Here is a 15672-nt window from a genome sequence, read left to right on the forward strand (position 1 = left end):
ATAAAATTAATACTCTTTGGAACAAACTAAACTATTTTTTTCTTCTTTTCTTTTGTGTCACAAAAGATTTCAGAATCTTTCTTTTCTTGTGATGAAAAAAATTGAGATCATTTGTACTTAATTTACCTAGGTGGGTAAAACAGCTCAATGAGTCAGTAGGAGATGGGTAAATTAACTTGGCAAAAGTACTCTAGCCAGCCAATCAGAATTTCGACGAAATTAAGGAAGGGGAGTTATGTGTGCCATATTTACTATGATAAATCAAATCATTTGTCACATGTATGTCTTGCTTTTAAGCTGACAAAGACTTGGGACTGAGATTTCATTTATTTTCTTTTTCATTTTTCAACATGCCTTGTTTGGAATCATTTATGAAATCTCTTTTTTTTTTCTTAATGAACTCTCTTCAACATCACCCAATGAAGGAGAGGAGGATGATCATGATTATGATTTAGGACAAGGGAGAATTAGTCCATTTATTGGCAGTAAGATGTTTGCGACAATGAGAAGAATAATTTATGGAAAATGATTAATTAAAACCAGATTTATTGTTGTGTGAATTATGACAAAAGAAATGATACACTGTTCGAACACAATCATAATGCACTCGAAAAAATTACTTAAATTCTTTCAAAATGATCAATTTAAAGCTTTGGGACGATTATATGCATATTCCTCAACACATAATTGATTTTTTTTTTTATTATGTTTCAAATGGGTCATTATGATATTGAGAATTTTATACAACATGGAATGGAGTCCTTTTTTATAATTAAAATTTTAACAAGTCCAGGTCAATCTTTTAGAAGGAAAATGTCACTAAATACGATTACGTCGCTAAGTAATATACAAGCGTCGGTACAACCGTTCATTCCCTTGCCGACGTATAAATTCCCATTACGACGCTTAATCTTCTACCATTATTTTGAGCGCTTGTCAACTAAAAGCGTCGCTTTTATGCGTCGATACATTTGGGCCTTGGGTTAAGCCCATCAAGCCTAGCTACATGTTCTAATTTATTTAAATTTTATAATTCTTTTAAATATATAAAAATTTAACTTAATGGTTTAGTATGAAAATTGAAAACTTTATTTGTTCATGATTTAAATCTCATAAAAAAAGTAATTTTTTTTAAAAAAAATTCACAACTTCCTAGTTGGTGTTAGACGAGTCCAAAATTCGAGTAGACTTTGTCATTGTATCTCCTTATAAAACAAAAAGATATATGATACTAGGACTAATTTAAGAGAGTAATAAGATCTCATCCACATGAATTAATTAATCAATTTGTGTCTATTGTCTAAACTTTTAGAATTTTGGCTTAAGTTTTTTTTTTATGGCGGTATGGAAGACTTGAAAATGAAAGAAATCCATCGAGGTCACGTTTCGCTGACCTATTCCGTGGTAAAAAGAAGAAAGTACACAAGAATGCATTTGGCGAGTTGGTTTGAGGGAGGGGAAGTGTGGTTGACAAACCACTTCGAGGAGGCTATTGGGATGGGGCTAATCTTAGTTAATTTCTCTTGACATTACACTAATACATAAATGTTATCCTTTAAATAAGTAATATAATACACAATTTTCAAATTCTTTTCTCATGAAGTCATTCTCCTGGCAAAGTCATCGACCTTTCTAACAATAAAGGCTCATAAACTAGCCTTGGTAAGGATAATTCCAAATTATATAAAAAATCTTACATTTCTTGTTCTTAATAGTTATTTTTTACTCTTTGAAACATGCGAAGAAGTTATTAATTTGAAATAAAAAAATTAACAAGTACAAATAAGTCACAAATAACAATATTTCAACCTTACAATTCATTAGTCACTTAGACCAAATTAATATTAATCACCAAAATGAAAACTTATAATAATCTTTTCCTTTAAATTGAAAAGGAACAACTTAATTATGTCTTTAACCATGGCACACAAAAGTACCCACACATAACATTGAAATTTCCACAGTTGAAACATCTCTACATATAGTATACAATATTCATTATCGGTCCTCTATCTTCAGCTTAGAGCTAGAGTTCTAATATCCATCGGGTGTGAATCAGTCGAAGACTGGGCACTGTAAGACCTCCTTCCAATGATAATATTTGCAGCCTCGCTAGGATGAAACGCGTCCCAAAAGAGATAATTGTCCCTGTTCTGGCACGGTGTCTGAAATGGTAGACACGTAATTTGACCATTGTTCCTCCCCACACCACAACAACCCGCGTTTGTCACGCTAATGCCTGAAAGTGTACGCACAATTTATTTAAAAAAACACATAAATTTTATACGATTCAATAGAAATACTATTATATAATCGGTACCAAAAGATGCAGCATTGGTTAACACGCTTTGAAAGATTCCATAACCGTTGATATATGTAAACTTTGCATCTGGAGTATTGCTATTGAATTGATCTACAAGAGAAATTAGCCTGTTGTTGAATATTCTATTTGCAGAATTAATCCTTTCAACACATGTGGTTCCATCTGGGCTGTTTTGGGCTAACTCATTTGGGCTGCATCCAATCTGGCCCACTCCTATCAGTGCAAATTTTCTTGCTCCATAATTGTACAAGTCCTATATGAACAAAATGTTAAGTTTTTTCAAATAAACTAAATAATTGAAATTTTTATATCAACCTGGAGTTGTTGCCTGTATTGTTGAATAAGGATATCTGCATATTGATCGGGGGTGTACCGCCTGCCGGAGTCGTAGTATGCTGGCATGAAATAGTTGTTGAGATAGTCGTTGCTGCCTAACCCTATCGAGTAAATGCACTTGCTTAGATAACTAGCGGCTGAATCCCCGTCCCCTAACAAATTCACAACTTGGGAAACAGTAGTCTTGTAGTTGTTCACTTGCCCGCTAAATGGTATCCGACCTCCCTAATAAATAAATTAATTATGCAAGGTTAGCTTATTTTATCTTCTTCGATTCGATAATTTGTTCACTTGTCGCGTAATTTAACTACAAGAGTTCTATAATTTCTTTAGCTTAATTTTGTGGGTAGAACCTAACTACAAATTTGTGAATTAAAGTTTTTCATAATCATTTAAAAAGAAAATTCTTTATAAACTTAATTTGAGACGGCACATTTGTGTTTTTCTAAAACAAATAAAGAAAAAAAAAATCTAAAAATAGATTTATGAAATGTATTAAGTAAGAGAACATTATCAATAAGTTACCATATATGTTTAGATGGTGTTTAACCTTTATATGTTAGATCTTGTTTTGATAAAGGTTATTTAAATAATTAAGATAGATTATTTAAATAATAATGATTTGGGTGGTTTTGAGTATATATATATATATATATTCGGTTAAAAATATTTAAATGATATTAATTTATAATGATAAATAAAATAAATAAATAAATAAATAATATTTTTAATTAATGAATTTAATGATATGAGTAGAGAAAATGACGAGAGTAAATGATGTTTAATTTGGTTGGGTTATTTAAATAATCCAATCTAAACCATGCCTTGAATTAAATATATATTAACTTTGTTTAAATAATCTTACAACTCAAATTAAACTAAAACATTTCAGCTAAAAATCTGTTTTAATGTAGAGTTGGAAAACTACATTTAACTACTCAAAATTAATGAAAAGGACCGACAATATCAAATGTTTGGTATTCAGATTTTACACTTATAAGAATAAAATATACAGCCTTTCATTGCTTTTCAAATATGTCACGATAAGATTCATTTAATATTTAACTCTTTTAACTTTTAAAATTCAGTATATTCAATATTCAACTTTCTTCACTTAATTTAAAGTGAATGGTAATTCTTACCAATTGGCGGCCAGTCTCTTCTCTAATGCCCGCAGCTGCCGAGGCATAGTTGACTCCTCTAAGAATGTCTTGACCACTCGCACTCGAAAACGGAGGAATGTAATCGTCGAACCCCAGTAGCTCAGCTGTTCCACCGATTGACAATACTCAATTTAAAAAAAATGCATAATCATATGATAAAACAAGTATATATAATGAAAAGACATGACAAACAATGATCTATCGATATGCTCACCTATGACATCAACAGTTGTCCTCCCGTTGCAAAACCGACCGGTTGGGCCGCGTGCGAAGTCAATGCCATAAGGCAAGTAGTTTGCTCTGGCTAGAGAAGCAATGTTGTTGTTGTTTCCATTATCAACTAAAGAGTCGCCAAAAATGAAGTAACACGGGACTTGTGGCTCCGACCTAACCGCTCCCCATAAACTAAGCACCGCGGTCATGCAAACCAGCACCCATGTGTGGATCAAGATGCCCATGTTGCTACTAGCTAGGGTTGGTGAGTGGAAAGGATGGGTTGTGTTGTAATATATATATAGAAAGAAAAAGAAAAGATAAAAAAATTGAAGATGTGCATAATAGAGCTAGATAGATAATTGTTTATTGACAGTGAGTAGTTGGTTGGGTGCATTTAATTTCACGCGGGGATAAATGTGAGGAACATGGGATAATTCAATAATGATACACTACCATTTATATAATTTATTTATTTTTTTATTGTCACCCACACCCAACTTTATTCTCTAGATAAAGTTTAAATAAATTTAATTTTCAGTAATAATTTAAGGTAAAGCATTTTACCCTTAATTATTTCGGGAGAAATGACAGGGAGACAAAATTTTGAATAAGGAACAATATTACGTAATTTGATATTTGTCTGAAAAATTAAAAATATTTCTCTATTTTCTCTTTATCTTCATATTTTTTTATTTTTTTCTGCAAATGACACATCATTCTCTCTCTCATTTTTTTCGATTAATTCGATCCTAACAGTACAGACATTGTCTATATCTACTAAGAAAACGTCACATGTACAAAGAGAAAAAAATCAACAAATAAGGTCGTATTTTACTTTTGTGTATAAGTGTCAATTCATTAATGATGATGAAAATAACTCATTCACTTCTTCATAAAATTGGTACTAAATATAGTTAGTGTGGTCAGGTTGGACCATAATCTTTCGATTATTAAATTTATTAACAATATAACTAACCAACTAAATCAAAATATTTTTAAAAACTCGATTTTTTTTATAAACACGATATCCAACATTCGGGTTGGGCAGCAAATAGATAATAAAATGTCTCTCTCGAATTGAAGTTTGGATGCACTCCCATGTGACTGTGGTACAAGAGATTTTGATGGTGTGGATCAAATCTTTGTATAACTCCCATTGGATTGTCGGCAGTTGGAACTGATCAATCTTGCTGCTTTAGAGCTCATTTTAGGTTATTTATTTTAAATCATTTTAATATAAAGGTACAGTTATAGTGATAACAAATATATGGATTAATTGTGATATAAGTATGGTTTGAAAATGATAGTATGTAATATATATTTTGTGTGAAGGCAGTCCTTCAAGAGGATGAAGGGACTTATCAAAAGTGTAGGGACACCCCCCCTTAGGGTATACCACAAAGAGCACTATTGAAAAAGTTCGAAAATTTGCATATGGTATCTCAATCCTTATTATTTTGGTTCTAAGATCACAAACTTTGATTTTGGATGCATTGTATCGTTTGGTGGAGCTCTTAACTTGCCAATTTTCTAATAACGCGAAAATCTGATGTTTTTCTATTCCTTTGGATTCTAGTATTATCTTCTTGAGAGTACATTTAGCATTGATGAACCAACTCCCAAGCTGAAAAGGAGGCTTCGCCGAAGGCTATGGATGGTCCTTGCTGCCTGCTGGCCATACTTTAAGTCTTTCAAATTTATTGCTACGATCCAAGAATTCTAAGTCAATGAAAGACAAATGTGTCTCCTCAGAGAGATGATCACCGAAAGAGCAGCTCAGCAGTTAAGAAGAAGTAGAATACTGGGACAAAGTCAAATGTCAGCAGGCACAACCAAGGAACCAATTCTTACATTAATTTAAGCAAAATACAATTAAGTCAATAAATATGAACAACTAAGTAGATGAAAATCAAGATTCAAGATGGCCAAAACAGCTAATAATTAAGACAGGAAGGGACCCAATTCCATGTTCTTCAGCTACTAAGTAGATGAATATGAAATTGAAACTATAAAATCAAAATCATAAGTAAGGAGAATGATCATGTGCTATGAATGTTGTTGGTGTACTCATTTATGAGTTAGTCCTGCATCATTTATTAGGCATGCTCCATTCAAGCAAATGCAGTTGAAGCACTCATTAATTACACATCTAACCTGGTGCCAAATTGATACCATGTTAATTAAATTATCTTCCTAATTTGAATGAATGTATAAACTTTCTCACTAATGAGTTCACTTAGAGATCAACCCCATTATACTTAGAATCAAGATCTGATTATTCAATGCAACCATAGAAATAAAAGAGAAAAAATTACAAAAAAATAATATATAAATTTCATTGAATGTTATTAGCTTCATCAAAGGTCAAAGTTCCTTTTCTAGAAAAAGTTACAGGCTTTTAACATATGATGGACCACTTCTTTCAATATGTAGTCATTCAATATTCACAACCACCCAAAGTTAAAAGAACTGTCAACCCTTATGGCTGGATATCTAAATTAAACCATTATTATTATTTGTTAAGAATACATGTAAAGTCCTTCTCAATCGTCGGCCAACTGTCATAGTGTGATTGGCTCATTGGAACCCTAATACCCAAATACATGTACAGTATCAGTTAGCTCCAATAGATTTACAAGCATCTGAAGTTAAAACAATCACACAACAGTTACTATCTATAATCCAAGATAATTTATGAATCTATGTGCAAACAAATGTGATCCCAATTGATGTCATTTCTTTGTGTCAGCAATTATATATCTCACATGGAAGGATTTGTGGGTACAGGACAAGACAAGGGCTATAGATGTATAAATCATAATGAATGAAACAGTTTGAAAATATGTCAAATTAGTAGAAATGGATACACATAGGAAATGATCATGGAGACATACTTCATCAATGAAACAACATGGACAGACAAATGCTCCTTTGTGACCAACAATGGCTCCACAGAACAACATACCCTTCTCAGTTTTTAAGTGACTGAAGCTACTTGAAATTGGGTTGAAGATTCTATCTTTCAAAAGAAAAATTAAGAAATTTGCAGAATCGATCGAAAATCAGGTAACCCATGAAGGAGTCACCCGGCTGAGAAGGACTATGATTCGCCAAGGACGATTGCATAAGTTTGGTTGATACTTCCAATTCTATCCGAGTTAACTCGTCCATAGATTCAGGCAACTCAGGCAGCGGCACGTCCCTCCAAAATAGGTCATTTTCCTCGAGCTTATTGACCACCGATTGTGTTCGGTTTGTCCTAGGCCGCGTGTAGCACCAGATGTTGGCCAGACGGATAAACCAAAGCCAGATTTAAAAAAAAAAAAAAAAAACTATTTTTGTTGGAAAAAGTTGCAATAAAAAATTGTCTCAATAAAATTTGAACTCAGTATGCCACCAAAACTTTACAAAAAGAACTAAAATCAAAATATATTCACTTATTTTTCTTTTAAAAACTATAATTTATTCATTGTTCTAAAAAAAAATATATTTTTTAAGTAAAAATCCACAATTTCATTAATCTTTAATAAATAATTAATCAAATCATTAACAAATACAAAATCTCACTTAAAAAAAAATAAAAAATAAATAACGTGCACAAAATTATTCAAAAAGGGTGATTAGCTTACATAATATTATAATACCCATTGGATGAATGTAATTACTGAAACTCATGTACTTTTTTAGATAAATAATAAAAAAAAAGATAATAAAGATACGGGGAATTTGAGGAGATGACCTTCAAGAGGGGCCTTATTACATATGGTGCGGGCCCATAATTTTAATAGCGCTGGTAACCCTTTTTTTTAATGACAATTATATCCTTGCGTAACGCAACTCCAGTTGCGTGACGCAACCGGTTTTTTTTTTTTCAATTTTTTTTTTTCGTCTCGCGGTTGCGTGACGCAACTGGGGCATTTTCGTCCAAAAATTTTCATAATTAAAATTTTTTGAAAAATAAAAAATTAAAAAATTGCGTCATGCAATAGGAACATTTTCGTCAGAAAAAAAAGGGTCACCAGCGCTATTAAAATTATGGGCCCGCACCATATGTAATAAGGCCCCTCTTGAGGGTCATTTCCTCAAATTCCCCTAAAGATATTACCCAAAAGATTAGGCTAGACACATTTGCCGCCTGGATCCCAATATCCCATTAACTACAAAAGACTTAGACATCCCTTGTTGAATTCAATTCTAGTAATGCTCAAATGAGACTCTAAATACATATCTCCTCACAACTAGAAGGAGGTAAAACACAAATTCACCTTTCAACAATTATTCATCATAATATAACTTTTTCATGCATTTGTGGTCGATAAAATTCCACCTTTAATAGTACTTCAGCCAAAAAAAATTAAAATTTTGAAGAAATTTAGACTCCCCACAAATTTTTTCACATTAATAACTCAACAAACAATTTATAACTATGTCCCAGGGGCGGAGTCAGGATGAAAAATTACCCGGAGCTGACTCCAACTTGCATCATAGATGTAACTTTTTATGCTCCACTTTTTTTTCAATAAAATTTCCACGATTATTAGAAGATGGAGACTCGTCATGCCCTCAATGCACATGCTTGCAAAGTGAGCCACCGAGTACATTTAATAGTTGTTGTAAGCCGCAATCTGTTATTTTGTTTTTCATCTAAAGACTATGCATTCAGTACTTTGTCAATATGACAAGGATATTAATTAGATTATCAAGATATTCAACTGTCTTATTATGTGGTGAAATATTACATCTTATATGCATAACAAAAGAGCATTTATCCTTATCATTAATTCGTTTTTAATATTTGAATCCATCTATTGTAAATGTAGGTTTTTGGGTTATTTATGTTCAAACAAGAAACATGGGAAACAAAAAGCAGCATCTTTCAAATGAGAGTATTCTAACTAAGTAAATTTCTTAAACCAATGATTTTGGAATCGTCGATTTTGATTTCCAAATTTGGTTGGCAAGTACTCATCCTTAATAGGTTGATATGACCTCATCTTGATATAAGCTCATCTAATTTTATTCCTTTTATTAAAAGGATATTTTCATATCGAATTACGTAATGATGGATCAAGTTTAAGAGAATTTACATCAACATCAATTTTAGGAGATTTGTTAGGTTCTTGAACAGGGATATCAAATTCTTTATTTAAATACCGAATCAAAACAATGTAACTATTTTAACTTGTTTATTAATATTAATTTATATTTTTTTTATAAATTTTTGAAATAGTTTAAAATTAAGAAATATAAAACACTATTATTATTTTAATTTTTATATTTTAAAATAAAAAATAATATATAATTATTATATAAATAAATTATAAGTGAGGCCAGAGATTGATCTCTGGACATAGCCAACTGGGCTAAAGGTCATATGTCAAATACAAATATAAAATGTTTTATTTTAAGATTTTAATTTAGGTGGGGCTGGAGCCCACCTAACTCATGCATGGCTCCGCCCCTGCTATGTCCTACATTAAGAAATAAATTCAAACGTGGTTAGTCTTTAACCGTAACATTTCTGACAAGTGACAATTGAGGTGAGCTCAAAAAATGACATTATCAGACATTCAAATCCGCACCAGAAAATGCCATTGTCAATCATTCAAATCCGCATCAAACATTATCTACATTATCTCAGAAGTTAATAGTCATTCAAATTTCCGCACTCACGATGAATCTGGATTGTTTGTGATAACCCTATCATAAAAAAATATATTTCACTTACAATTGGATTTTTTTTCAATCATCCAGATCAATTCTGACCACATCGACACTCAAAATTATATATGCATCTCTGATACAAATCTATTGCGAGAGAGGAGGGTTTTCTTAAATCAATAAGAACTAAGACAATATTATAAAAAGAAATAAGGGATTTAAATTGTGATGATTGAAAACATCAATCCACTAAAAGTAAGAAGAAATTAAAGAATGGGATGAAGATTTACCAAATTTTCCGAGCAGAAGAGCTCTGTCGGCGGGAGAGGCCAAATATGTCTTCTAAACATTAATCAATTAAGGGTATGTTAGGACTCGTAGGAGTTTAGGCTTGGGTCCATCATTTAAAACCCTAATAAGGATTTGGTCACCTATACCTGGTATGATATTTATTTTATTTTCTAAGACAAAAGTCTTGACCCATAAAAAGCAAAATAGAAAAGTACACTATTTACATGTTATTGTTAAATACACCTAATTAAAATGATAAGCCCTATAAATAAGTTCTAAAAAAAATTGTTTATATTTTATAAATAGGTATGTTTTTTCCCTTTATCTAAAGATATTTTGATTTTATTTTTCAACTATAAATAGAGAATAATTCAAATGGTGAGATACTTAGAATAAACACCAACTATTTGAAATACGTTTAGAGAGTTTTTTTTATGAGAAATTAATTCTCGTTAAATTCAAATGGAAGTTACTATAAGAAATTAGTTAATAAAAATTAACAACTATAAAATCAAAATAAACAATCTAGATATCAAATTTTATAAACAATTAAAAAAATAAATCTTTCGGTGAAAAATTCTATAATTATTCAATTTGTTGAGAGTTTCTCTAAAGACGAACTCATTTGAGTTTTGAACGACGAATGTTAAAATAGAGAAAACCGAACAAACCAATGAAACTGGGTTAAAAAAATCACTACCAAATATTATAAACGACAATTAAAATTATCCTGAGCCGAGTGTTAATATGCAACGGCAAAAAAGATCTGCCAAATAAAAATGGATCATCAAATATATGATCAAAATAGTGAAAAATTCTTACATATAGAAGAATACATGGAAAAGATCCTCCATATAAACAATCAAATCAAGTAACTCTATGTTGAAGAAACGAAATATAACTTCTGACTCCATATATAGATTGGGTTACCTACCAGATCTCTTACATTATATTGTATCAACGGAGCATTTTCCTTAGGTAAGCCCACAAAGAAAATTAATCTATGAAATTAGAACGTGACTCTAATTTCTTAATTTTTTTTAAATTGAATTCAATATTTAATTTTTTAATTTAAAAATAAAATAGAAGACTCACGTCTTGTTTGGTTAGGGCCCTTAGGGGTTTTTTAAAAAACCAAGAGAGAGAGAAATTGATTGATGAGTGATGATTTTGAGGAGGTAATGATTATTTTTGGTAAAAGACTTCAAGAGTATTGATATATATAAATAAAATATAAAATAATAATTTAAATTAGAGGGTATTTTAGTATTTTAGTTAATGAAATGAGTGATGTGATTGTTGAGAAGAGATTGATTGGAAAAGTGATTTGATTTAGGTTTTTTAAATAACCCAATGAGAACAAGGCATAATAGTGACAATGAGTACATGTACACCGGATACCTGGATTCGAATATTTTAAATCGAGTTCGGGGTCTGGCATGGGGAGGGAAAAAAATACCCTATCAGGTTCGGGATCGAGGATAGAGAGTGTGCGAACTCAAACCCAATATTCAACTATATTAATATTAAAATTAAAATGCAAGTAAGAGAGCCATAATTATTTTCTTGACGAGTCAAATACTATATTATGACAAATATTATCATAAATATATCATTTATTTTGATTTTTTTCAAATTCCACTCCAACTTTATTTTTTTAATATTTCCCAAAAAGTTATTTCTCTCGATTCATTAATCTTCATCTCCAATATTTTTCTTTTAATAACAAAATATTATTTATGTCTCGTCACCTTTTTCATTCTTTATTCTTTATTTTTTTTCAAACTTCTTTATAACTTTTTTCTTAACTCAAAATAAACAATGTTGTTATCTTTTTCAACATTTAAAACATAAATATGTAAGTAAATAATATTTTTTTATTTTTTAAATATTTTGATCTTACTAATTTTAAAATTATTTATTATTTAATAAAACTACATTTCTTATTCTTTAACCTATATAATCTTATAAGTATTTAATTGGGTAATGGGGTATCCATCGGAGATCGGGTACTCGGCGAATCGGGGATGAGATAGAAATAGAGATATATGTCGGGATTGGGTTTAGAGTCGGGCAATAAAATGAAAATGTGGTTCGGGAATGGATACTACACTGCCCGCCGAATAGAATATTCGTTCTCATCCCTAACGTTGATCCACTAGTTTCATCCATGATTTTTTTTAAACTTGTCCCATTTTTTTTCAATATTTTCAAGTTCACTTTTATCAAATACAATGACACCCTGTTTTCTGGGAAGACGAAATTTCTACTCAAAGACCTGGACATAGCTATTTAACTTTCAATTTAATTGCAAAATGACAATTAAGGGGTGATTCATCCATTTTTCAAACAAAAAACTTAGAACATTAATTGTCATTTAGTTTGATATTACTGTAAACAATGTTTCATTCTTCTCAACATTTTACTCTAAAGTTCAATCAGGTTATATATTTCTATTCATTTAACATTTTACTTTAAAGTTCAATAAGGTTATATATTTCTATTCATTTAACATTTTACTCTAAAAGTTCAATAAGGTTATATATTTCCATTCATCAAAATGAATCTTAGACATTATCTTGAGTAAGGAATCAAAGAATATGTATTGTTATTATAATTAGAAATTACTCTGATAATTTAGATGTTATTATAATACAAGTACTACATTATAAACATGATATATAAGGGAGCATCCATAGCTTAATTTGTAGGTGCTACCACATTTTGATTAATTATCCATCTCTTTTAAACCCTAAATTTACCGGATCATCTCGACTTCTCACAGTCATACCCATTCTCACAAGCTCGATCTTGTGGAATGAATGGAGAGTGTTTTGCATAAATATCATTCTTAGTAATATTCCTGTAAAATTGGGGATGCTGAACAACCTTACTCCTCATTCATGAAATAAGCATAAAACTTTGAAGATTGTGTCCCAAACATTTGAGTACAAATTCAAATATATATTTATTTTGTTAGTATTGAAGGGTCTCTCTTATTTCATATTTTATCACTCATAGTTGTTAAAAAAATTAATCTAATTTTTTATTTTTAAATTTATAATATTAATACTTTATATCGATAAATTGAGATAAATTATAATTGCGGAAATATATTTAGATTTGTAGCGAATAGCGAATCATTAATCTGTCCTTCAGATCTTCCTTGGTCTTAGATCTCCAAGTTTTAGATGTGGACCTGGATCGGAATGTCTGATAGGTAGGATTTAGGCATTTCAATCTTTTATCGATAGCCCTCGGAGATTTTTGAGAATGAACCTGTCTCTAATGATAATTAAGTAGACTATATATCTATATTAGATGATGACCTATTTCTAATATTTTCATTTATTATTCGACCAATCAACGAAATAATAAATGTTATTTCTACTTCTACACAAATATATCCTCATATTTATTATAAATGTCTAAATAAGTCCATAATCTTTATAATGATAATAACTAATATATCATTACTAAATAATATATATATATATATATATATATTTATTGAAATTAATTCCAACCGTTGCATTTGGTTCGGTATGATATTTTATTTAATTGAATCGGATTTGATATCACAAATCTCTATACTTTTGAATAATATTTAGTTTTTTAGATAGTTTAATGCTTATGCCTGCGATTATTTTAATTATATTTATTGAGTATGATCGTTCCAAGGATTCGGATTGGGTTATTTTGAATAACCTAAATGGAGAAAAAAAAATAATGATCTTAGATGATTTTGAAGAAATAATAATTATTTTTAATAAAAAGATTTAAAGGGAATTGATATATATAAATAAAATAAATAAATATTTTAGTACTTTAGTTAATGAAATGAGTGAGGTAAAGTGATGTATAAAAAAATTAATTTTATATAAATTATTTAAAAAATCTTGGCCGCTCAAGTTCTTATCAGCTCAACACATAAAGTTGTCTAATCTTGTTTCTTATATATTCAATAGAATATTATTAGAACTGAAATTTTAATTTTGAGACTATGTATTATATGTAATTTTCCTTGATTTAGATGAGTTTTTCATTATTTGACAATATAAAAACATTTTATAAGCACGCGCAAAGATAATTTTTTTTATCGTTTATAACTTTTGATAAAAGTTCTCCCGATACCGTTTGATTAATTTGTTTGATTTGTTACTTTCTGACTCATCATTATGAAACTTAATCATGATTGTCTTTTACACACTACAAAATTGTAAAACTGTTAGATTTTTTTATTTGTATTTGAAATTTTATAATTTATAATATATTTTTTTGAAAAAAATCCACACAATATGATAATAATGATAGTTGTTTAAATATAACGACAAATCAATACAAAAATACGAGTGTTCATTTTGTCACTAAACATATCCATAACACAACGAGATTAATCATTTAAGAGTAGTGAAAACATACTGTTTAACCTTTAAATTCTCCTTTAGTTGTTTTATTTGGTAGATGTTATTTTGTATTATTTATAAATTAATTATATTTATAACTCTTTATTTAAATTGATGAGAATTAAATTTATATATATAAATAAATAAAAGTAAAGATACATATACAAAAATATATATATATGTAATGATACTTAATTTTTAAAGTGTCCGGATTGTCGCAACCTAACAACAACAAGTATAACCCTTTAACCAACTAAGTTAATAATACTTTATATTTTAAATTCAACATCATATTTGATGAACGCAAAACGTTTTAACAATATAAGTTCAACTTTTTAACTAACTATATATATATATATATTTACAAAGTTGAACTTATATTGTTAGTTATATATAAGTTGAACTTTTATATATATATATAATGATGCTTAATGTCTAGATTGCCGGGTTGAGAGTTGTGGTTAATTTGGATATATATGTGAGAGTAAATGAATACTTGGGTCGGATTGTGGGTTGACCCACCCATAAACTTAAAAGAGTTAAAAAAAATAAAAGTGTTATATGTATATATTTCGAACTCTCAACCTAACAAAACAAGTGATAAGAAAAAATAGTTAATTAAGTAGTAGTACTAATTAACTATTTAAATAACAATCTAATTGTGTCAAAATAATTATGTGCAGATTAAACGAGATTTGCCTTTGGAGATATCGACAGTTGGCAGATATCGAAAGTGGGCAGATATCGACTTTTGGAGTTATCGGCATTTGACAAATATCGGCAGTTGGCAGATATCGGCAGTTGGCAGATATCAGCAGTTGGTAGATATCGGCTTTGGGAGATATCGGCAGTTGACAGATATTGGCTTTTGGAGATATTGGAAGTTGGAAGATATCAGCTTTTGGAGATATCAGTATTTAAAGTAAATCGGTATCCGAGGCATATCGACTTCCAGTGCAAATCAGCATTCGAGGAATATCGGCTTACGGTGTAAATCGGCATCCGAGGCATATCGGCTTCCGGTGAAAATCGGCATCCGAGGCATATCGACTTCTAGTGTAAATCAGCATCCGAGGCATATCGGCTCCCGGTACAAATCGGCATCTGAGGCATATCGGCTCCCGGTACAAATTGGCATCCGAAGCATATCGACTTCCAGTTCAAATCAGCTTTCTAGACCTTTCGGTTTTCTGCATATCGGCTTTCTGCAAGCACATCCGACATTCTACATTCTAGCTCTCCACATTTCGGCATTCCACATTTCGGCATTCCACAA

The 15672-nt window shown here is 30.3% G+C and overlaps 1 protein-coding gene across 1 annotated transcript; it reads right to left on the minus strand.

Annotated features, from left to right (window-relative positions):
* Positions 1 to 1787: 1787 nt before the first annotated feature.
* LOC124911976 (GDSL esterase/lipase At5g45670-like) lies at positions 1788 to 4315 on the minus strand. Its single transcript, XM_047452524.1, has 5 exons — positions 4037 to 4315; positions 3802 to 3926; positions 2639 to 2884; positions 2321 to 2576; positions 1788 to 2239 (listed from the first exon to the last, which is right to left on the minus strand). The coding sequence occupies exons 1-5, from the start codon at positions 4278 to 4280 to the stop codon at positions 2016 to 2018; spliced, it is 1095 nt and encodes a 364-aa protein (XP_047308480.1). The 5' UTR covers positions 4281 to 4315; the 3' UTR covers positions 1788 to 2015.
* Between the last annotated feature and the right edge of the window lie 11357 nt (positions 4316 to 15672).

The sequence above is a fragment of the Impatiens glandulifera genome, chromosome 8, assembly GCF_907164915.1.
Source record: "Impatiens glandulifera chromosome 8, dImpGla2.1, whole genome shotgun sequence".
In the NCBI taxonomy this organism is placed as follows: domain Eukaryota; kingdom Viridiplantae; phylum Streptophyta; class Magnoliopsida; order Ericales; family Balsaminaceae; genus Impatiens; species Impatiens glandulifera.

Bases quoted from the DNA above. Each gene is read 5' to 3' on its own strand.
- LOC124911976 (XM_047452524.1), bottom strand. From the start codon at position 4,280: ATGGGCATCTTGATCCACACATGGGTGCTGGTTTGCATGACCGCGGTG. The intron at 2,577-2,638 runs GTTGATATAAAA...TTGTTCATATAG, and splicing joins AATACAGGCAACAACTCCAG to GACTTGTACAATTATGGAGC. The intron at 2,240-2,320 runs GTACCGATTATA...GTACACTTTCAG, and splicing joins AACCAATGCTGCATCTTTTG to GCATTAGCGTGACAAACGCG.